Source organism: Leiobunum rupestre, chromosome 6, assembly GCF_980474605.1.
Source record: "Leiobunum rupestre chromosome 6, qqLeiRupe1.1.hap1, whole genome shotgun sequence".
In the NCBI taxonomy this organism is placed as follows: Eukaryota; Metazoa; Arthropoda; class Arachnida; order Opiliones; family Sclerosomatidae; genus Leiobunum; species Leiobunum rupestre.
Window position 1 is genome coordinate 51,437,701 of NC_143389.1, and position 24,162 is coordinate 51,461,862.

At 39.6% G+C, this 24,162-nt stretch overlaps 1 protein-coding gene across 1 annotated transcript; it reads right to left on the reverse strand.

Annotated features, from left to right (window-relative positions):
- Positions 1-6,958: 6,958 nt before the first annotated feature.
- On the reverse strand, positions 6,959-22,911 carry LOC149941436 (uncharacterized). The gene is made up of 5 exons (XM_090178732.1): positions 22,884-22,911; positions 21,584-21,996; positions 7,920-8,068; positions 7,521-7,852; positions 6,959-7,455 (listed from the first exon to the last, which is right to left on the reverse strand). Exons 2-5 carry the CDS (start codon positions 21,976-21,978, stop codon positions 7,132-7,134), a joined length of 1,200 nt encoding a protein of 399 aa, XP_090034858.1. The 5' UTR covers positions 21,979-21,996; positions 22,884-22,911; the 3' UTR covers positions 6,959-7,131.
- Between the last annotated feature and the right edge of the window lie 1,251 nt (positions 22,912-24,162).

Genomic DNA, 24,162 nt, shown 5'->3' on the forward strand with positions numbered 1-24,162 from the left:
AGAGCATTAAAACCATCATGTTACTTGCGGTACAATTGAGAGAAACTAGCCGTGGAAACTGGTTTCAAGGGATAGTTTGATCACATTATTGTGATAGCGTAAATTTGAAATTAACCGGTTATCAGTTGTTTCGTTGGTTCTTGCGTTAGGTTCAAATGAACAGATTCGGTTCCAGATTATAAGCCTTGAGCGGAGAAAACAGAGAGACATCTCTTGTAATATTTTTAAACTATAAAATATAGCTGAAGAAATTTAGATTTTCATGTTTCAGGCTGAAATATTTTACTTGAGCTAACAACGTTCCCACATTTAATTTAAAATTCTGACAAAAAAACTTATGCTCGAAGTCCCACGAACGAATTGAAAAGCTTTGAAACATCGGGATAGATTTAACGCCTCATAGAAGCTACAGTTTGAGTTTCCATTCCTCTTCTATACATTTTCGTCGTACAATTATAAGCCTATCATAAGATCCCCTCATAACATGTCTACCATAATAACAACATTGCCCACGAGAGCAGAAATTAACTACTGCTTGAAATAGTCAATTTCACGTCCCGATTGAACTACTCATCACTATTTTGTCAAAGCTTGAACTAATAATTAATCCAAGGTCAAAGTGATAGCCTTTCAATTTTCAATAAGCCTTGGCTATCACGTTAAAGGTCTACTACTAGGACCTGCTCTGTTTAGCCTCGTTTCGGGCCTCTCTACAGTTAGCTAAGCTTAAGCCTACAAAGTCTATTGGACGTAAATTTCCCCCAAATAGCGGATGTGTACACCGCATCACGGCCCTAAATTTAAGGGTGTAAAATTTTAAAATTCAGGCCCTTAGCCAGCGAGGAGGGTCCCCTCAAAAATAATTTGTGCCCCCTCAAAAAATCTGAGAGTGCTCTATCGTGCCCCCACAAAATGTTTCTGTGCTTCCTTAAAAATATCATTGTGCCTCTAGAAAAATAAACAAAATCAATGAAAAATATCCGATTCACATATTATATTTATTTAAGTCCAAACTATATTATTTACTTTCGTGTACCTTACTATATTAGTAATCAAGAACAAATATTGATTGGACTATACTAACTAACATATAGTGTACTGATAATTGTTGAAAAGCTGTTAATTTATTAACTATACTAACTAAGGTTAATTTTCCGTAGTACTGTAGTCTATATACTATTGTAGTTTGTCGTCGTTTATTTAGTTTTACCGAAGTACACTAACTGCGGCTTATTTTACTTTATTCCCTCCGAGTAGGGACGTTCTCAATTTACACCATTTTAGTTTCGCTATCGGCTCGCATTAGAATAATCAAGTCATTGTAAGTCCAAGTATGGATAAATTTGTTGTAAAATCACAAAGAAATAAAGACCAAACTAATGTGATTGGAAATTCAACTTCGATTTACCTTTTATATAAATTTAATTCATATTTATTTAAACCAGATGTTCCAGTGTGGCCCGAGTGGAATTATAAGCTCATTTTAAAGTAGTCATAACCTCATAAGGCCTAGGAAATAAATTGATTTTTAAGGGTGCCCCCTTACGAATTTACCGGGCCCCCTCCACTGAAAAATCCTGGCTCCGGGCCTGTTAAAATTACACTGCGTAGGGATATTTACCTATTAATAAACCATATTTTCCCTATGAAATACTATTAGACAATCAATAATAGTATTTTTTCTTTTGGAAATTCATCCGGAAGATACTTTTTTCTAGCCAATAACATTAGCAGGATAGGTAGATGAATACTTATCTCGTAAGATGTATATTATGTACTTCTGTTATCACTTAATAACTGATAAATGCCCTCGGAACAAAACCCATTGACTTTACCTAAGGGTACATTATGATAGGCTTATGGTACAATATAAACAATTTTTTCGAACCTAAAATATTTAGTGTAGCTAAAAGCCTAAAACGTGAAGGTTTCGCGTTTTGGAAATTTCAGCAACGTCAAGAAATCTTTGCGAAAGCGTACACTTTTTCGTGTGAAACGGTTGCGAGCAGAGTAGATTAAAAACTTGAAAAGTGCCGGTTTTCGGGCCCACTAGAAAGCATCGCGCCTCGCGTTTCACTCATCAGGGCTCTCAGTTACGAAACGAACCCCCTCCCCGATTCCCCAAACAGAATAAAGAAAGCATTGTCCCCTACCGCGAAGACTCGCAAAGACCCCACCAACAAATGAAGAGAAAGACCGGAGTCTTGACATTTTTTACATCATCATCATCGTAACGTGTTTTTATTTCGAGAGAAACGTTTTCCTTTCAAGAGGGTTGTCCCTCTTCAATGAAAACTTAGATTCAACGAGCTACCGCCCGAATGCTACTGTTTTTCGGGGTTCTTCTTATTGGCTACGAAGGGATGGAATGTTCAAAAGATTACTAATAAAACACTCGTTTTAAGCGGTTAAGGCCAGAGCCCGAAAAGTGTTAAAAACACTCGAAAAGACACTCGAGTTGATTCAAGTTTATTAGACACGAGACCGGAATTTAGTTTGCAAACGCGATTTCATTCACGAAACCTTCCCTTCTCTTAATGGCCGCCTTTTTTTCTCTTCGAGTTTTGCCACTTTTTCGGGCTTCTGTTTCTAAGCTAAGGAATTTCGCGCCATTTTAAATACATAACGTTTAGGGTGGAGTATATTTCACCCACTTAACAATATATATTTATGTTGTAAGAAATTATTTCACCTTGGGAAGTGGCGTGGTTTTGTGGATTCGTTATTGTAAAAATGTTTTTGGAGGGAGTATTTATATTTGTTGTATTTTCTTTATTGCAATTGAATTCCCGCAAATGCCAACATCTGCCTTGGCACTTCTTCGAATATAATTTCTTTCAAGGTCATTAATATTAAGTTTTAAAATTAAGTAAAGGCAAGAATGAATTTATTTATACTGTCGGGAGAGTGACTACATTGAGACGGTCCACGGTCACCATGGTTTAGTGTGGCCACGGCCACCATGGTCTAGTGTGGCCACGGTCACAATGGTCTAGTGTGGCTACAGCCACCGTGGTCTAGTGTGGCCACGGCCACCATGGTCTAGTGTGGCCACGATCACCATAGTCCAGTGTTGCCACGGTCACAATGGTCTAGGGTGGACACGGTCACCATGGTCTAGTGTTGCCACGGTCTCCATGGTCTAGTGTGGCTACTGCCACCATGGTCTAGTGTTGCCACGGTCACCATGGTCTAGTGTTGCCACGGTCACCATGGTCTAGTGTTGCCACGGTCACCATGGTCTAGTGTTATATAATAATTTACTAACATTTTAAATAAGAGAATATACTTGTAATAAATAAGTTTTAATCCGAAAGCATAGATCTTTTCGATAAAAGTTTGCCTCGCAAATAAAGTGGGACTCGTGAGAAAAAACTTCAAAAGCAACTGTTTTATGATTAGTGCACAGTACATAAATACCGAGTAAAAGTATAACGGATAGTCCAGGCCTGGACTGACTCCTTTGGGGGCCCTCGGGGTGGTATGGAATAAAAATATATTTATCATTAAAATTTATTATAAGCCATTTGGTGCCCCCTTGACCCGGGGGACCTCGGCGATCACCGACCAGCTGACCTGGCCAGTCCGGACCTGACTGTTATCAAGAAAGCTGTTATTATTGTCATCAGTGGTGTGACTAGGGTGTTATATAGGGTGCCTGAGCCACCTAAAACATAATGAAGCACCTTATAAAATATTCGAAATCCCCTTGTAAATGCATTTATGGCTAAAGCCCTCTCAAACATAAACTTCTAATTATATTAAATATAATTAAAACTAAAATAACTGAAAATATCTTCAATATAGAATAATTCCGAAACTGCCTTACATATTTAGCGATATATTTTGTAATACAATATTTTTGCAGCGCGTGCAAATTTGCCATTAACTTCCAGTCGCTTCTCAAAATACAAAGGTCCATCTATGAAATGTGCGTGAACTTGCGAAGTTCATAATTTAGCCAGAAGTTATTTAAATTATAATTATCATAAGGTTTAAGAACCAGTGAGCCGGGGCCGACGAGAGCCATTGCCGAAATAGTCGGAGCCGGAGCACTAATAAAAATTCAAGTCCCTGATATCTAGGAGCAACAAACACAAGGAGAACGCAGCTAGCCTTTAAACACGCTAACGAAGGGTTGTGTACGAATTTCATTGGACGAGCGTCACGAGCCTTTACGCTGAGCGTTTTACGGGCGGGGGGGGGGGAGACAATTTCCGAATTTTCGCCTTCCGACGGCAGCAAGCGCTAAAGCGTCTAACCAATGAAAACAGTACGCAAGGAAATTCACTACTTTTGACGGGTTGCGTTCTCCTTGTGTGGGGTGCTGTGTTTGTTGCTCCTAGCTGATATGTATTTTGGAAATTGATTTAATAACTTACCCTTTTTCGCTATATGTCATTCGTTCCCAGAAAACGGTCAAATTGTTTTGATGGCAGGTCAAATCCAGAACTTTACGGGCCACAAAAATAAAAATTGCGCCTCCTTGGAGTTGGACAAGTTCATGTTTTCTACGCGGTACTAAGGGACCTACTAGGGTCCCATCGTCTGCTTGCGGGGTAATGAAAATTAATAGACATTACGAGCGAGGCACGGTATATTATCGAATGAAAAAACGGAATGTTTTTAAGATTTACTATATTTATCTATTCCCAATTCATTTTTTAGAAAAGTTTGTAAAGAGAGGTAAAATACTAATTAAATATTCTGGTCCTAACTGTGCCGAAATAATTTAATTAAAGCCGAAAATGACAAAATAGTTTTGAAAGCATTGTGTAGTCGTAACGGCGTTCTAATTGGGGCTAAACTAATAGAAAGCGACAGTAATTAAAATTAATTATTTCAAAATTTATAAATTAAAATATGTATCGGGTCAAAGTAGTTTATTTTCGACGAAGGAAATCTATCAAAATTGCTTCTGCGAAACATTCTTATCATAAACGTCCAACGTAACGTTTTATTTTCCTGAAAACCAAAACGCCCTCGATTTGGCGCAGATTATCAAATTACCGGGATTTCTCGCTTTTCTAGAAAAGGATGAGTTATCGATTCATTAGGCATCTTTAACTCGTCAATTGAAAGTTTCCAACCAATCGAAAAGTTGTAGATGACATTAACATTAGCCTCCAAACACGTGTAAAGGACTCCTCTAAAATCTGAAGTCGTCAATGGAGTAGCCAAAAATATGTCACGCTAATCAGTAAATTTACTTTATGACCTTTCTTCGTTCAAGGTCATCGAGTGTTTACCCACATCAGTAGCGATCGAACGAGTACTGGCACGCGAGGGATAGAGGAACCTAGGAAGCTTAACTTATCTTCGGGCCATCCCACGATCAGCGTCCCCGAAGAGAGCGGTTAGTCGCGGCCCATATTTATGAATTATTCGTTCCGGTAACGCAAGACGGAAGAATGAGAGTTTATAATTAATGTCGCGGGTGCTCGTACGAAGAGTGTTTCCCTCCCTGTAAAAATTGGCAACCCGAAACCCGTCTCTTCCTGTCCTTAATAATATTTATCCATCCGCGTCACTCTATCATAATGTTAGCGCGCTCCCGATTCGCCGCGCTCTTTCTTTAAATAGTCGAGCCAGCGCACCACGCCGAAAGCCAGCGGTTCGTCGGGAAAGGGCCAAAGTGTCAAAGTAATTAGATCTCTCGATCGTCTGGACGAAGATGAACAAGCATTCGGGCTTCCCGCTGGCTGGCGCTCTGTCACCAGCCCTTTCCATTCCGCTCGGCATTAAGTACTTCTGTTTGCTCGCTGTTACCCCTCCTCCGCGAACAAATACCCAAAGCGCGCGCCAAAGCTATAGATAGATTTCGGTAACAGCCACGGGACACCTGTGACTCCCTTCGGAAGGCGTCCTCCCCTCCGCTGTTATTTCGCGGGCCGAGGGACTCGAGAGAAATAGACGTCGAGTTTTTCATTTCCTTCCTTTGGCTGGAAACATTCCTCGTCTCGACTCTTGATAAATCGTCCAAAATTGTTCGACTTAGCTCGACATCCTCCCCGCCGTTTCCTAAATGGTCTGACTAAATACTCGAGCCAACCTCGAAGCTTCTCTCTTTTTAGAATCTACTTTCACGCCGCTACCGAGATTATCCCGGCTAATATTTCTTTCTTTCAACTTTAGTTATATTCCCAGATTCCTCTTAGACGTTCACTAAATCGTTACTTTTTACTTAAAAAAATTGTATTGAAGTCTTATCAAAAGTAAATTATATAGAAGTCTTATCAAAATAAATTATATTGAAGTCTTAACAAAATAAATTATATTGAAGTCTTATCAAAATAAATTATACTGAAGTCTTATAAAAAGTAAATTATACTGAAGTCTTATCAAAATAAATTATATTGAAATCTTATCAAAATAAATTATATTGAAGTCTTATCAAAATAAATTATATTGAAATCTTATCAAAATAAATTATATTGAAGTCTTATCAAAATAAATTATATTGAAGTCTTATCAAAAGTAAATTAACCGAAGTTATCAGACTGCTATGCTCCCCATGTTGGATGCATTTTCCTTATGAAGTTACATTTTGACCTCGAATTAGAAATTTTGCGCGCTTCTAGGCCGAAAACAAAAGTTTTTGTTTTTATGAAACCATTTTTTATACATAGAAATAGCTAAACCCACAATTCTCAAGCGCAATTTATCGCGTCAAAAGACGGGGATGGAAATTAGCTTTTATTTGACTCGATTTTCTCATCATTTTCATAAGGAAAATGCCCTCCGATTCTGAGCGCTAATGCGATAACTTCGGTTCATTAACTTCTGGTCTTATATAAAATCTTAATAGACTTAGACTAACACTAAAATTTTAAAGATTGGTTTAAATAATTTAGAATTTATTAATCGCGATTATTTTTTATACATTTTCAGAATTGTCCTTAATTAAACCCTGCAATGGATAGTCATTACTCCCTAAATTAGTTTATATTTTCGTACAAATTGAGTAAGTGACTCGAATTAGTAAATATTCCGCGGCTTGTTTTTTGATCATGCTTAGCGATGTCGGGGATCGTTTGATAAATTGTCCTTTCAGTCCCGTTTTATTTACAATAAAATAACCGAAATATAAGTCTTAGTTTGTTCTTCTTTTCCTGGCAAATAGTGTCGTTTCTAAACGTCTTCTCCAATCAAGGATCTGACGGAGAAAGACAACCTTTTTGGCGGTGGCGTCGCGGTTTGATCACTTTGGTGGCGGGTGCTCGCCGCTGAGGGAGACCATTCTTGTTTCGCGCTCGAGTAATTCCCTTTATCCGGGATCGACTTTTTGTCACCTCTGGCATCCTTCATCGCGTACAACAGTTGTCCTTTTCCCGACGATTCCGATTCCGACGTCCCCACCACCGTGGTACGTTGATTTTCATTGGCGTTCGCGAAGAGCGATTCCAAGGTGAATGAAGAAGCGTGTCTAGTTTCGTCTCCGCTTTCTATGGCCATCTATAATTAGCGAGAGGAATTTTGTCCGTTACCGCTGTTTGCGAACGCAATCTGTACTATCTTACTTTACGAGCAGCCATGGTCAGGAGAGCCAGCGAATTGGAAATTACGGGGCTGTCTTTTTCAACTTCGACTGGTACGGACGTAATTGTCGGTAATTGCGTGGCATTCTGCGAAGTTCCCGTCAGACACCAAGGCGCGTAGACGGCGGCCAAGGCTTCCAAATGATGTCGATGCCAAAGCAATTGTCTTTCGCGTTCCTCCATCACCGCGTCCAGTTCCTTGTCCGCGAAGCAGCGACGTTTGCGCATTCTTTCGTTCAGATACGACGAAATTCCTTTCGTGGCCCCTCCGTCCGGACTTCCGTCGCCGAATCCGTTCAGACGAATTCTGTAATCTGAGAAAAGAGATTTGGACGATGAAGCAAATTCGAATCTTTCCCAACTGACTCTACGAAAACGTACTTTGCAAAACGTCCCTGGAAAGCGTCGATTTCTGCAAACTCCGAAGATGCCTTTGATAAATTTTCTTCTGTTCCAAAAGGGCTTCCGCCGTTTTACTCTTCTCGTCGCTGCTGTCCACGGAACCCTTCTTGCCCTCGGCCGCCTGTTGCCTACGGATTAAATTAGCGACTATAGAAAGCTTCAAATTTCACTATATAGGCCTCTCGAAATTAAAGTGTTGGTTGCACGAAATTTTAGCTATGGCTAATTAATGATTCATTAGAAAGAGCAAACATTTTATAGCAAGTACACAAAATTTCATCAAAATCGGTTAAGTGGTCTTTGAATTATTATAAAAAGAAGTCGAAATGATGGAAATCGAGTTTTTCGGCGAAATTCCAGACTTCTAAAATTCTTCTAGGCACCCATGACGTCAGAAAATGCGAAGCGTATCATTGGCTAATTGTCTGTAATACATTTCTTTACATCTGGGATTAAAAGCAGGTTGATTTAACACCAAGGAAAAAGTCCTACGCAGTAGTAATTGAAATAGGCATACACAAGCCTAGAAAAACGATATGAAACCGAAGGCTCCTTGTAAATTCTTCTTAAAACGTGGGGTCGCGCGCGCGTAAATTTTTTTTTTTTATTTCGATAATAAGCCTAATATTATGATTAAAAACCTCTGGTTTGGAAACTTCTACAAGTAAACAGAATCCGTCCACTTCAGTTCCTTCTATTTTAGGAATAAAACTACAGCTTTGATTTGCCCCAAATTGCTCGTGCTACGGAGGAGAGAAATTCGCCGAAAATGTCAGGATTTTGGGGAGCGAAAAAGGTCAGTTTCGGACTCAAAGTTAATACACTTAGGCTTGGAAATTTGTTTCGACAATGACATTTTTGGAAAGAGAACGTCCTGGGCTTCAAAACAAGCCCGCATTCATTCGTTTTTATTACTATCGGTTTTTCGTGCAACCAACACTTTAACTTTACTATAGATATAAAAAGCACGCGATTCTCGTAGAATCGGGGATCGATTGTAAAATATCTTAATGTTATTTTAAATATTATCATAAGCATGTCATAAGGGCCCCATAAGTAAAGATCTACCATAGGGGTCCATGGTTACGGCGTTGTTCTGGAGAGACGATAATTAACGTACGACGATAGGGCAGTAGCGACATCTTTTTCTAAATTTCTACATCTAAACTTGGTAGAGCAGGCTTTGTCGGTTTCAAACGTAACTTGGTTAAAAGTTTTTCCCCGCCCCATTGAAATTAATGTAAAGTTGGCGATAATTAAACGTTAATTAACCTACCAAATGATATAAGAAATATTCAACTGACAATTTTTCCCGTTTATATGAACTTAAATGTAACGTGGGGTGGCGGAGTGGTTAGCACTTTCACCTCGCAGCAAGAGGAGCCGTGTTCGATCCCAGCTTGTGGCACTGGGTGAAAACTCGGAACAACTCCTTGCAAGTTCTCTCCCCACTGGTTTAAGGGCTCGAACGCGTGGCATGCAGGGCTTGCCACCACCCTCCTACGCATTGTAACCCGGCAAACCTGAATTAATGGCTTCAAAAGTCGCTTGACGACTTAGGCCTAAGGTGGTGCCTTGGGTATTAGCCTAGCTGATTATGATTATGATAAAATAGTCTTGAAAAATCATTTATCGCTTTATAACATTCAAAAATAACATTTTTAACGCGTCATGTAGATAATCGAACAGCTGCTCGTCTAGGTAAAGTTTGCGTTGTCAAGGCGCGTATTAGAAAACAAAATGAGATTTTATAACGTAGGTTGTAATTCGGAACGATATTAATACTTTTCGCGAATTTTGTCATCAGTGAATTATAAATATGACTTGAAATAAGTTTCAAAGTTTATTTAATAGCTAGTTTCATAATTTTTCATCCATTGGTTCGTTCACAATGTATCTTTAAAGTAGACGAAAATTTTAAGGCGGTGAATCTTGCCCGGTCTTAAGCCTCGGTTTAATCTACCGCGTATTTTGAAACTGAAAAACCCGATTACTATCGTTAAATGATAACGAACGCTAATTGTAATACGAAACAAATAACGAAATACGTGAAATTTTTGGCGTTAAATGGACTTAGAAAATATTTTAGGGAATCTACGTATAGAAAAGGTCAAGCTATTTTGGTAGGCAATCGTATATTTAACCTTAGGGAAACAGTGAACGAAGACAGCTCAGTAGTTCAAGGGCAATGCATACGAGAGGCGTCGGTGACTAAAAAAGTCTACGATATAACAATTAATGTAAGTAATTTTATTTTATTTATCATATAATTTCTATAAAATATTACTCAAGGTTGTACAAGATAGAAGTATTTAAAATTCACCGGGAATCACCCTAGATGTATAAATAGGCATACGCATGAACTTTGATCCCACCTATTTCGAAAATAAAACGATAAAATATATCTTAAAGGCTTGTTTTGGATTTCTTTTAAATTCATTTATTATGGAAAAATGAATGTCGACGAATGTGTTGGCCGCTGTAGCGCGAACAGCGCGTGATCAAAGTTGGTCGTGTCTATATTACAGAGTGTTGTCGTCTGATACGATTTTGAAAACTTGTAACGTCACAGCTGTAGTGTTAATAGTGGCCGCCAAGACAGTTACCGTTTTTTATCAATAGGCAAATTACAATGGTGACGTCGCAGGGTTTCAGACGACATTACACTCTATACATGTTTTTATTTTTTAACACGTAGTTTATTTGTATTCTAATTGATTTTTATTGATGCAAGTTGTAAAAAACGAAGGGCTTACAATCACGTAACTACTTCTAAAAAGAATTTCTTATGATTAAACTTATTTGATTTGATTTGAACGCTTTCGCGGGAGGTCTCGGAGATTCGAAGAAAAAAGGGGCCCGCTTACAAAATCCAAAATAGGTCTTGCGTTATGAAAGAGACATTTGGTTTATCCCGCTTTCAACGACGGAGATACGAGCGAAATTCTAGTCTACGATCGACGAAAAGTATTTTTGTTGTAAAGACCACGGCTTTGTCTTCTCTTTCTTTCGCCGGTGTAAAACTCGGTATAATATATACTAGAATCGCGTTTCGCTCGAATGTTTTAGCGAAAGGCTAAAGGCGCTCGCTTAACTTTAAACCGAAAGATTCGCTTTTTCTCTACTAGACAGCGAAATCAACAAACTTTACGTGATAATGCGCGCGTGAAGACAGCGCGAAGGGAAGAATCGGGTATGTAGAAAAATGCGGTAAATCTTTTCAAACAAAGAGAGTCATTGAAATAACGTTTTGAGACGCGGGGAGAAAAAAAACGGGATTGTATTCCGCTGGCTCGTCGGGTCGTTTCGATTTTCAAAAAGAAAGATTCGCCAAACACGGGAGAGGGAGAGACTTTACAAGATTTTTCATTTAGAACTCGAGAATGGAGAAGAGTGAAAAAAAAGGTTTTGTCGTTGAATTCGTTCCCATTAGAGTGATTACTGTGTTCGCGGGTGTCAGAGCCAGAGAAGATGGCTCGACAGATTCGACCACAATAGTGCGAACGAGATAGAACTTGGCGGTCGACGATAACGTCGTTAGGAAAATAAACTCCGCGGAATAAAAGGGAACGCGATAAAGTTAGAAATATCAAGGAGGCAGTAGCGAGAGTATGCCAGGAATTATACGAGGTAGTCTTCGTCTCCTCCGCGACCGTTTCTATAATTAAAATATAGGATTGCGCCTAAACCGCTAATTGAAGAGGCGAGGGAAGCCTAATGGCTTTCAAATTTCAAAGTTTCTTTTCAAACCGACTCGAATTTCTTCTTTTTACAAGTCGCCGCCGACGGTAAACGCTGTAAAATAGGTTAGATTTAGATTTTAAATTTGGGATCGCGCGACTGTAGGGAGTAATAGTAGGGATTAGGGCCGCTGTTTGTCGGATTCGTCTCCGGGAATGAGAAATAGTTGTCTGTAAGGCGAAACTTTCGGTTCCGTGAGCCACGGTTGTTTCTAGCATTAAAGTGGAACCGACTTTTTCTCGACGTTTTTCAAAACAACGGCGAATGTGCCCGTGTCGCCCGCATTTTTCAACTACCCCAATGAAAAATGCTTTCCGTTTTTGCGCCTTCGCGAAGTAATTCGCCCGAAACTAATGCATTCGCGGGTTACGGCGCTTCTAAATAGTACTCCCAAGTTCAATACTCCCTCCAAAACCCTATAATAGACGCGTTAAAGGGAATATCACATATGGAACATAATCGCTCGCAAGTACACCTCCGTATAACATTTCAATGAGACCATGTTTCACACGGAATCTACCTTTAATCGTGGACCAAGAATTTAAGGGGACTCACTTTTCCCGATATTTGGACACGGTAGGCGTGGTTTAAATCGGAAGGCATACTGCAGAGGTACATCAGCCGCTTTGAAGCGCCTCAAGAAATATGTTCAACTATCACTGCGAGTTGGGGCTTAGTAGACAGTACGTGCGATAAAGTTAGGTTAGGCTTAGTTCATTAAATTTTTTAGGTTTAGAAATGAAATGGATTCCAATAAATTTGATTAAAAAACCTCAGCCGTACGCGGCTTACTGGTTATTTTTACTTAACACAATGGTTAATTACCATTACTTAAACTTTTAAAGGTCCAATTTAAAAATAAAAGGTCAAAAACTTACTAAGCCTAATCATTTACCCGACAACAACGGCGCCATTTTGTAAAAATTGAACGTGAACGAAACTACGTCAGATATCGACTTCAGCGACGCCAAGTTTGTCCATATGGAACTAAAATTACCCGTGATTTACCTATTCCCAATATTAACGCGTGCTTTTTAAGGCCTTAACAATGAGTCCCTTTATATTCTTGGTCCATGATCAGCTTCACTAACTTTAGCTACCCATCTATAATGTTTATGACGCGAGTTTCGTCACCAGTTGGAAGTCACGTAATATTCGTCATATCCCGCGAACATGGTTTCATTAAAGAAAATACCAATATGGCATATTTATGCGTAATTATTTTACATATGATTTCTGTGGGTGGACGACAATTGGGAGGATGCGACAATTGGGTGGACGACAATTTGGTGGATACGATAGTTGGGTGGACGACAATTTGGTGGATACGATAGTTGGGTGGACGACAATTTGGTGGATACGATAGTTGGGTGGACGACAATTTGGTGGATACGATAGTTGGGTGGACGACAATTTGGTGGATACGATAGTTGGGTGGACGACAATTTGGTGGATACGATAGTTGGGTGGACGACAATTTGGTGGATACGATAGTTGGGTGGACGACAATTTGGTGTATTGAAAATATAATAAAATAAAATAAAAAAAATCATAATTGTGTGTAAAGATAAAAGTATTAACCAAGTGTTTTATTTTATTTTACTACCAAAAATAAATTAGTTTTTTACCAAGTGTTTTATTTTATTTTAATCTAAATCCACCAAATAGTCGTCCACCCAATTGTCGCATCCTCCCAATTGTCGTCCACCCAATTGTCGTCCACCCAATTGTAGCATCCTCCCAATTGTCGCATCCTCCCAATTGTCGCCCTCCCAACTGTCATCCACCCAATTGCCGCATCCTCCCAACTGTCGTCCACCCAATTGTCGCATCCTCTCATTTGTCGCTCTCCCAACTGTCGCCCTCCCAACTGTCGTCCACCCAACTGTCGCATCCTCCCAATTGTCGTCCACTCAATTGTCGCCCTCCCAACTGTCGTCCACCCAACTGTCGTCCACCCAATTGTTGTCCACCCAATTGTCGTCCACCCAATTGTCGTCCACCCAATTGTCGTCCACCCAATTGTCGTCCACCCAATTGTCGTCCACCCAATTGTCGTCCTCCCAATTGTCGTCCTCCCAATTGTCGTCCTCCCAATTGTAGCATCCTCCCAATTGTAGCATCCTCCCAATTGTCGCATCCTCCCAATTGTCGCATCCTCCCAATTGTCGCATCCTCCCAATTGTCGCATCCTCCCAATTGTCGCATCCTCCCAATTGTCGCATCCTCCCAATTGTAGCATCCTCCCAATTGTCGCATCCTCCCAATTGTCGCATCCTCCCAATTGTCGCATCCTCCCAATTGTCGCATCCTCCCAATTGTCGCATCCTCCCAATTGTCGCATCCTCCCAATTGTCGCATCCTCCCAATTGTCGCATCCTCCCAATTGTCGCATCCTCCCAATTGTCGCATCCTCCCAATTGTCGCATCCTCCCAATTGTCGCATCCTCCCAATTGTCGCATCCTCCCAATTGTCGCATCCTCCCAATTGTCGCATCCTCCCAATTGTCGCATCCTCCCAATTGTCGCATCCTCCCAATTGTCGCATCCTCCCAATTGTCGCATCCTCCCAATTGTCGCATCCTCCCAATTGTCGCATCCTCCCAATTATCGCATCCTCCCAATTGTCGCATCCTCCCAATTGTCGCATCCTCCCAATTGTCGCATCCTCCCAATTGTCGCATCCTCCCAATTGTCGCATCCTCCCAATTGTCGCATCCTCCCAATTGTCGCATCCTCCCAATTGTCGCATCCTCCCAATTGTCGCATCCTCCCAATTGTCGCATCCTCCCAATTGTCGCATCCTCCCAATTGTCGCATCCTCCCAATTGTCGCATCCTCCCAATTGTCGCATCCTCCCAATTGTCGCATCCTCCCAATTGTCGCATCCTCCCAATTGTCGCATCCTCCCAATTGTCGCATCCTCCCAATTGTCGCATCCTCCCAATTGTCGCATCCTCCCAATTGTCGCATCCTCCCAATTGTCGCATCCTCCCAATTGTCGCATCCTCCCAATTGTCGCATCCTCCCAATTGTCGCATCCTCCCAATTGTCGCATCCTACCAATTGTCGCATCCTCCCAATTGTCGCATCCTCCCAATTGTCGCATCCTCCCAATTGTCGCATCCTCCCAATTGTCGCATCCTCCCAATTGTCGTCCACCCAATTGTCGTCCACCCAATTGTCGTCCACCCAATTGTCGTCCACCCAATTGTCGCATTCGCGATTTCTGTCACTCCACAAAGGATTTCAATATTGTCCATTTGCTCCAATATGGCTTTTAAAATTTTAGTGGTTTGTGGTGGTGGTTGGGACATTACGTCAAGAACGCGTTTTAGTTTATATTCCCTTTAAGGGTAGGGGACGTCCCTTTGAGAAATGATCCTAACGCTACATTAGAAATAAACCCTAATCGCTACTATTACGCGAAGGCTAAACGACCCTTGTACGTGTACGATAATAAATAGGTCATTCAGTCATGGGATAGCTGCCAGCCCCGTAAAAGGTAGCTTCGAGATACTTTGAAGACACTGCCCAGATAACTTTGAGAATCGTCTCAAAGAACATCGTTACCAGTAGAGCGCGGGAAACAGATAAATTAACCCCCAACATTTAATTTAATTTCAGTTATCTGTTTATTTATCAGAACAACTCCTTCCGCGTTGAGTTTGCAAGTTCTCTTCAAGTGGTTTTAATAATAATAATCAGCTAGGCTAATACCCAAGGCACCACCTTAGGCAGTTAATTCGGGTGGCCGGGTTACAATGAGTAGGAGGGTGGTGGCAAGCACTGCATGCCACGCGAACCAACAGCTCCCTACACTAACTATTACCGTTAACCTCAGCAAGTTTTTATGGAAAGAGGAAACCGAAGAGCTCGGAGGAAAACCCCTTTAACTAGTGGGGAGAGAACTTGCAAACTCAACGCGGAAGGAATTGTTCGGAGTTTCCACCCAGTGCCACAAGCTGGGATCGAACCCAGCTCCTCTTGCTGCGAGGCGAAAGTGCTAACCACTCCGCCACCCCACCTTTCCCCCGAGCTCTACGGTTTCCCCTTCCATAAAAACTTGCTGAGGTTAACGGTAATATTTAGTGTAGGGAGCTGTTGACTCGCGTGGCATGAAGGTCTTGCCACCACCCTCCTTTGCGTCGTAACCAGGCCACCTAAATGAATGGCTTTAAAAGTCGCTCGATGACTTAGACCTAAGGTGGTGTTTTGGGAATTAGCCTAGCTGATTATCTCTTTACCTCTTATTCGCGGCTATAAAACGATTTAATATCCAAAAAATAAGATTGTATTCCGATATTTTTCGGTTATGGATAAGAAAGATTGAGAGGGAAATTTCTGATTCAAACCCCGAGCTCTGGTTACCTCTGAACTGTATCGTAAGTATGAAACATTTCTGAAGTATCTTTGGTAGATCAATCTCTGAAATAATAAACTTCGTTTCGTCATACGATAAGCATTAATCTTCCTGCTGGAGTAAAAATAGTGCTGGCTGAAATTTGTTATTCCGGTTATTTTGTAAAACTATTAAGAACAAACATACGCTTTATAAATAAGTAAATATTCCTACAGAGTGTCATTTGTAAATTTTACATCGCCAGGCGGAGTAATACACTCGGTAAATCTTGAGCCGTGATGCGGTGTACGCATCCGCGGTTTGGCAGGAAAATCGCTCTTATTGAAAAATGTTCGCGTACGTTCATTTTTACATCCATTAGCGGACCACTTCCTTTGGAATAGTCACGTTAGGGTTCAAATTAAATCTATCTTTGAAATTTTCCTCTTGGAAGTCCTTCACACATTTTTGCGTCAAAGCGGGGCTAGAAGTATATTCTTTGGCGGCGATCTTGTTCGCTACTTTTTCAGCACTCGGAGAGAGAGGAAAACTCCGTTGTTCATCCAGACGGAAATGATCCACGACTTTGCCGCTGACTAGCGTTTCTTGTCAGAGCAAACGCTCAAAAAATAACGAAAGCAAAATGAACTCCGAGTGAGAGAGAGTGTATACATTTTTCGCTGAGGAAATTTCGAGTTTCAGTCTTCTTACGTCGTGAAAATCCTTTATGTAACGGAACCCGGCACTGTGAATTTGGGGCGTTAGTTACGGCAGCTTTTGCCAGGATTTAACAGCGCGCGTCAACCTCCCATAAAATTTGAAAAATATAAACACGATATAGTAATAAGTATGACCAGAAGTTTATAATACATCTACTATGGAAGAAGTATCCACGCGCCTATGAATGTACATTTTTGAAACCTACTTTGAGAACAATTGTGGTTTTCAAATGGTCAATTAAGGGTTAAAAAACATTAATCATGCACGTAAAAGGTTTTAAATGGGATTTAACATTTTCTGCGACTCAGAATGGTTTCTAATAAATTGCCTTATTGGACTTGTTACCCGGCCACCTGAATTAATGGCTTTAAAAGTCGCTTGATGACTTAGGCCTAAGGTGGTGCCTTGGGTATTAGCCTAGCTGATTATTAATTATGGTTTGAAAATTTATCAATTGCCAATATATTATTTAATATATTATTAAATAATTAATAGGGGGGCTCAGGTGTACATTGTACCATCGGTACCCTCCTAGATTTCAGCCGGGGGGGTACAATAATTGTATTTGTAAACCCCAAAACCCTCAGAAATATTATAATAATAATAATAATATATAATAATAATATAATGATATACAAAATATAATAATATATTCATAAAATTACACATTAGTTTAAACCATGTTTTAAATCATGGTTTAAACCAAGTGATTTTATAAATAATTAGGTTTTTTAATTGACTAAAAATTATTCCAAAAGGTGTATACATTTTCTTACCGAAATGATTACATTTCTAAAACATTTACAAGGTGATCACATTTCCTATATTTTCAATACCTTCCTATAAATTAATTAGGTTATCTCATATAGTATATAACCTGAAAACATTCCGTCGTCGTGTACCCTTCTTCATCCTGTATTTCACTTTATTTTATCTACGGTTTTTCGATAATAATCCTTATTTTTGCTAATGGTTTTTCCTTTATTTTCCTTTAATTCGCTTGAAAATTTCATACTTTTTCTATAAAATATTCGAGGCATTTTCCTGGTCATCCTGCATTTATACAAAATCAAAAATAAAACTAACACTAAAACTTCGTTCAGGTGAGACTTGTAAAAAACTAAACCTTTGTTCTGGTCACGTGAGACTTGTAAAAAACTAAACCTTTGTTCTGGTCACGTGAGACTTGTAAAAATCTAAAACTTTGTTCTGGTCACGTGAGACTTGTAATAATACACATATTAATTTTTAGTTGATTGGTAATATGTATACATGGTTAAACAAAAGCGAAAAATAGATTAAAAGTAAAATAAAGCTATGTTTAAAAAAACCTGATTTAAACCCAAAAAACCTGGATTAAACACAAAAAAAAACTTTTTTGTTAGGTTTTTATTTAAAAAAATCGTTTTTTTCCAACCCTGTAAAATTATACGAATTAAGAAAGTGATTTAATTAAATACTGAATTAGAATTTCAATTTCCTAAACTCGGCTCTTTTGTCGTGAAAATCACTAGCAAATATGTCATACAAATACATAATTTTGTAGGAGCGCTGTGGACGGCCCAGAATTGTTACTTTTGTACCCCACCAAATATTTTTCTTCCGCCGGCATAATAAGTTTTCGTATTAACTTTTTTTTAAATCAATTTCTGTAGACAATTATTTGTTCCGGAGATTTTAAATTTCAAAAAACGCAACAGTTTTAGTTGTTCAATGAGTGTTTGAGTGTCTTTAACTATGGTTTGCTACATACACGATTTCCGCAACCATTCAAGTTGATTAAAAATGAAAAATAAAATTTTTATTATTTTCAAAATTACTTTTTTGATTTATTCTTATCAATTACAGCGTGTATACGAAAGCTCGACGAAGACGAAACCTTTTTGATTTTTTTAGAACACGAATTAGTAATAAATATTTTAGCTTAAAACATAAAAATTAATAAAGAAAAAACATACACAATAATAAAGGAGTCGTTGTAAAGAATTTCATTAAAAATATAGATTGGACAGCTCAAATATAGCAACTGTTGAACTCCAAAAGGGCGAACGCCAGGAAATATAATTGGATTATTTAAAGCCGAACTGCCGCGCTACAGTTTTGTGATAAAGCGTTTCACTATAAATTGTAATGAACAGCTCACATATAGGGCGACTCATATATCGGCCGATTTTGAAGTAAAACTAAAATTCCTACGTAGTGAATACTGCATAGACCAAAAATGGCTAAACTGATCTGCTTTTCAAATCTCTGGGTAACATTTTGATTTGGGAAACCTAAATGACTTAACTCTAAAAACAATTTGAAGTTATTATTAAACCTAACTGAAAAGCTTCCGAATTAAAACCATAAAGGTCAGATTTGTTTTAACCAAAATGATAATAATTAGAGACCAGTAGTTGTCAGTACACATACCAGATACGTTCTAAATGTAAACCATGAATTATTTTAATAGTAGGCCAGCAAAAACCTTTCCAGCTTCTCAATTGTTAAAATTATGATCAGCTAGGCTAATACCCAAGGCACCACCTTAGGCCTAAGTCATTAAGCGACTTTTGAAGCCTTTAATTCAGGTGGCCGCCTTACACTGCGTAGGAGGGTGGTGGCAAGCCCTGCATATAATAAAACATTAAAGGCCAGTAACGTTTTAAATTTACTTTCCTTCCAAACAAATACCCTGGTGGTAGGCCAACGTGTTCTGCTGTTGCCCTACCACCAGGGTATTTTTTTGGAAGGATAGTAAATTTCAAGGGTGACAGGCGGAAGAAAACCTAGGCCTTTAATAGTTTTCAACCTTTATTCCCTGACCGCCTCCATTTTATCTCAAAATTATATTCTTTTGAATCCAAACTTGCTCCCAATTCCATTGCTCCGTTACTGATCTTGGAGCAACAGGGAGCAACAAATTATCTACTCTCTCACGGAGCAACGTCGCATTGTAAACTGCGATTCTCTCCGGGATCTGCTTTGCTATGGCGTCGTTAATCGACATCGTATTTATGTTATACTTATAGTTTTTGTTACTTATGATGACAATAACAATCCATTAGGATTTATTTTTAAAATATGTGAATAATTTAGAAGTATAATTATTGGTCATTTTTCAGTGAGCAGTTTTAGAAGAAAAAATTATTCAAATATCATAGCACTCCCTAACGCTGAATTGATTTTCTTCAAATTTAAAGAAAAACCTTATAACTTATTTTGTTAGAGTGCTGTTCTACATTCTCGATGAATCGTATTGTCAAACTTTATACCTAAATTCAGAACAAAATAGCCACTTATACGTATGTCGATTCTAGAAACTAGGGTACGTATTAAAAAAGTATAAGTTTCGATTACGACGTCATTGTGAAAACGCGATTATTTTCATAAAATTAACTATTTATTCGATTAATAGGCAACGCGCAAACTACACCCTTTCGTTAGATTGAAAGCGAAATGTCCGGTGAGACGCGACGCGTGTCCTTGTTGACGTAATTCCGCGTCGTATCGGCGTGGCGCGTCTCTTCAGACTGATTAGTCGTCGGCGGTCTTCTTTCTGGCGAGGGCGATGGCGGAGGGCGAGGAATTTGTTCCTTCGAATCGTCCTTATCTCGTATCCGAGCTGGGCTGACTAGCTACCGCGGCAGATTTACAAGGATCGAAACTCGAGACGCTCTTCATTAGTCTAAACTGACGCGATTCTACATTCGCTAACATCCGCGAGTTCGTCAGGGTGTTGAGTTACTCTCCTTCCTCCCGGCGACGATGTCCCTCTGGCAATGACAACCGTGGAGAAACGAACCGCGCAGCGGCGGGCTCACCGCGCTCGACAAGCCACCTCGAGTCGCCTTTGCGATGAAAGGAAACCCCTATTATATCTTCCCCGAACGAAATCTCCCCGCGGTTTTAGGGTGCGGACCCGAAGGAGATTAAAAAAAAAAAAGTTTTAAACGAATGAAATGTAAAAAAAAAAAGAGAAATGAAATGAAAAAGGGGAAAGAGATCTAAAACACGAACGCCGCGTGTTATTTAAAAATGTTAGTTTTAGATGTTCCGGGAATCGCCGCGAATGTCTCGCTATGAATGATTTCGTTGTATTCTCTCTTTCTTCGCGGAGATCTTCAAAGAAGAGCATCGCGTATCCGGTTGCGACTCGCCAAGATTCCCATCGAGCATATACGCGTTTCCATAGACCTTTCCCCACGACTCTCTCAAAGCGGATTTTGCATTCTTTGTGCAATCTCTATTCCTATATTGAAAATTAATTTGGCTCTAGATAACAATGTATCTCGATTTATTGGACTTGATATTGTTAGATTCGGTGGAATATAAACCCAATTTCTTCCTGGAAAGGACCCTCAGTTATTTTTCGTGGGTTTCGGAATTTTGATCAGACCAATCGTTGATGTTTTTAGTTATTCATATGAGACGCGATAGTACTCAATGCTATGCGTGGGACCTTTTTCTTAGTGTGGTTCTTTTCGTACAAAGTCTAAGGGGAGGCAATCCTCATAGCTTTATAGGTGTATTCATGAATTTGTCCCCATGCTCAACGCGATGAATTTATGATACAACGTGTTCATAAATCTATCCACCCCAAATTCACCGATGAGTATCGTTCTTATATTGCGTCTTGAGTGGATCTTACCTCGGACATTATACTCTGATAAATATTCGAAACTACAGCCGGTCACCGTATAAAATGAAGTTGCAACATATCTCTTATTGAACTAACATTAAATTTGAATTCTTCTACAATTAAAATCGTACAATTACCAAAGATTAGCAGGGTTTTTATGATCCGCAAAATCAGTCGAGGTACGATTCGTTTCTACTATAGAAATTTCGAACATACCTTCTGAGAGCAACTTGGGCAGCCATGACTCTTTGTCGCTCAACGACCAGGAGACAATTCGGACATTGGCAATCCCGCCATCGACAGAACCTCTTGTGACCTTTCAAACAGGAGACTACGCCATGGTTCCGACAACGAGCGCATTTAGGAGTCCGAAGGAGTCTTCGATGATGATGGTGCTGTTGGGAAGAGTGGTTGGCCGAAGCGTGCTTCAAGGACCCGACGACACCCAATAGAGGCCTGGTCTGCTGCGCGACTCCTCGACGGAGGGAACCGTACGGTTTCGGCGTTTCGAAGGCGCTTCGGGGATGTCGAAGTGACGGCATCCGACTCGAAAGTGTCAACGCGGAACTGCTCGGAAGAGAGCTCTTAGCCAGATGACAATCGGGCTTCATCTTATTCGACGACAATACCTGCAAAGAATCGTATCTTAGCAACTCCACACGCTTTTTGATCGTACGATCGTTAAGTATTTCAGAAATGAGCGGCGTTCAACAAGTTCAAATAAAAGTTATTTAATTGGTTCTAATGTCATAAATGTGGCGAAAACATAGGATTGTTTAAAATGTTTTTGTTCGCATATTAAATAGTAGTATAGTAGTAAGAATTGCATGATCCGACTTTTCGAGTCTTCATATTCAGGGCCGCCGAGAGCGGGTCCGGGCCCCGGTAAAATATAAGTTGCGGGTCTCAAGAGAGCCGTTACTACTGGAGAGAAATTCGGGAGAGGTATACCTCTCGGGCCCCAGGGCGGCATGCGGCCCCGGTAGTATGTACCGGCTTTCCCCCTCTCTTGTCGGGCCTGTTCACATTGAGGGTATCGGTGTCTCATGAGGACCGTCTTTCCGTCGGGAAACAATGCCCAAGGGCCCCATCAATCAAAAGGGTGGAATGCATTGAATACAGAACCCAAATAATTGATATATAATCCTACACGTTTGTAAAAACGGTATAAAACTTGGAACCTACTATGTGTTGCCTAGGGACCTGTAATACTGTAAAGACAGTCCTGTGTCTCAGTTCTGTTTACGCCCGACAAGCGATAGGGAAGCCGGACCGAATTTCCTTGGCACCTTCCACAAGTTTCTCCTAGAAATCGTATACTTATCTTTATGGTAATAATGGCTGTCTTGGAGCCCAGATTTATTGTTTTACCAACGCTCAGGCTCTGTTAGGTCATGTTAATATAAAATGAATCCGATTTTGTGACCAAACCTTATTATTTAACAAGGACAAACTTCTTGAGTCAACTTTGATTGAAAGGACATTTCCGCAAACAAATCAAAAACGTTTTTCCTACCTGCTCTGGATTTTCAAGCTGGATTCCGTCTAAATATACTTTCCTAGAATCACGTTGTTTTAAATATAAAGTTGGTACTAAATATTTATGAGTACACTAGTATTTAACGTAATTCAAAACTATCGAACGTTCAAATCGTTAAAGTCGCGTTGATTTGGGAACTAGCTAATAGATCCAGCGTTTCCAATAGTGCAGTACGACGAGAGTTTCGCGACGAGTGGCGTGTTAAGCCCATTAAAGAGTCTGACGTTGAGGTATTAGCCGTGTAGCAAGCTCCACGCTGGAGAAACATCTCTGACTCTCTTTATTTTGACAGAGGCGGAGAAGTAATATCTCATTGGCCCTCGAAGAAAACGCCTATAGTAGCTCTAAATAACGACGACCGACTCTCACTATCTCCATCCTTCCTTCGAGTTCACACCCAATTTTGAGAATTAAGTAATAACGTCGAATGTTAGAGGGGTTTGACAGTATACTATAATGATCCCTCATTGATAATTCAAATAGGGGAGTCGTGTAACTTATAACGCGCTCTATGTTTAGAAATAAGGTTTTTTCGTTAAAATTTAGTTTGTATTACAATATTTCTTTGAGTATTTCCTCATTTCTGCTTTAAATGCAATATAACACACAAAGGTGTGTCCTTTTTCAGCACAAGTTTGCCATTGATAGCGCTCGCCAATGTAATTCTGATGTTAAGCACTTATTTAATTGAGAAAGCATCCAATTATAATAATAATAATTAGCTAGTCTAATAGCTTGGTACCAACCGGCAATCCAAGTTAGCTAGCGACTTTTATTGTCTTTAATCCAGGCGGAAGGGTTACATTAGATCAATTTAAAATAAATTTGCGACGGTTATTTAGGTGACTCGATGTTACCGTTCGTGACCCGCGGTCATATCCACATATGTATTAAATATCAAAACATTATAATTTTGCTGATTATATGTACCAGGTGCTGAATGGTTTGTGCCCAGCTCAACAAAAACGTGGAACCAAAGATCATGAAACATTTTGAGAACCACAGAACAAAGCTGTAATTCGCAAAGTGTTGGCATGGGTTTTGGTTTAAAGGTTATTGAAAGAATTTACTTACGATTTTACATCGTTCCGTAAATAAATTTTTTAGTCTTCCAGTAATTGAGAATTTATGAACCGAATAAAAATATTATTAATTTTCCTAAACTTGGTCGCGTTTTCGCAGTTACGAGAATATGACTTTAAAAGTAATGTTTATCCTTTAATTAATTAAGCTAGCATAAATAACTATATCCATA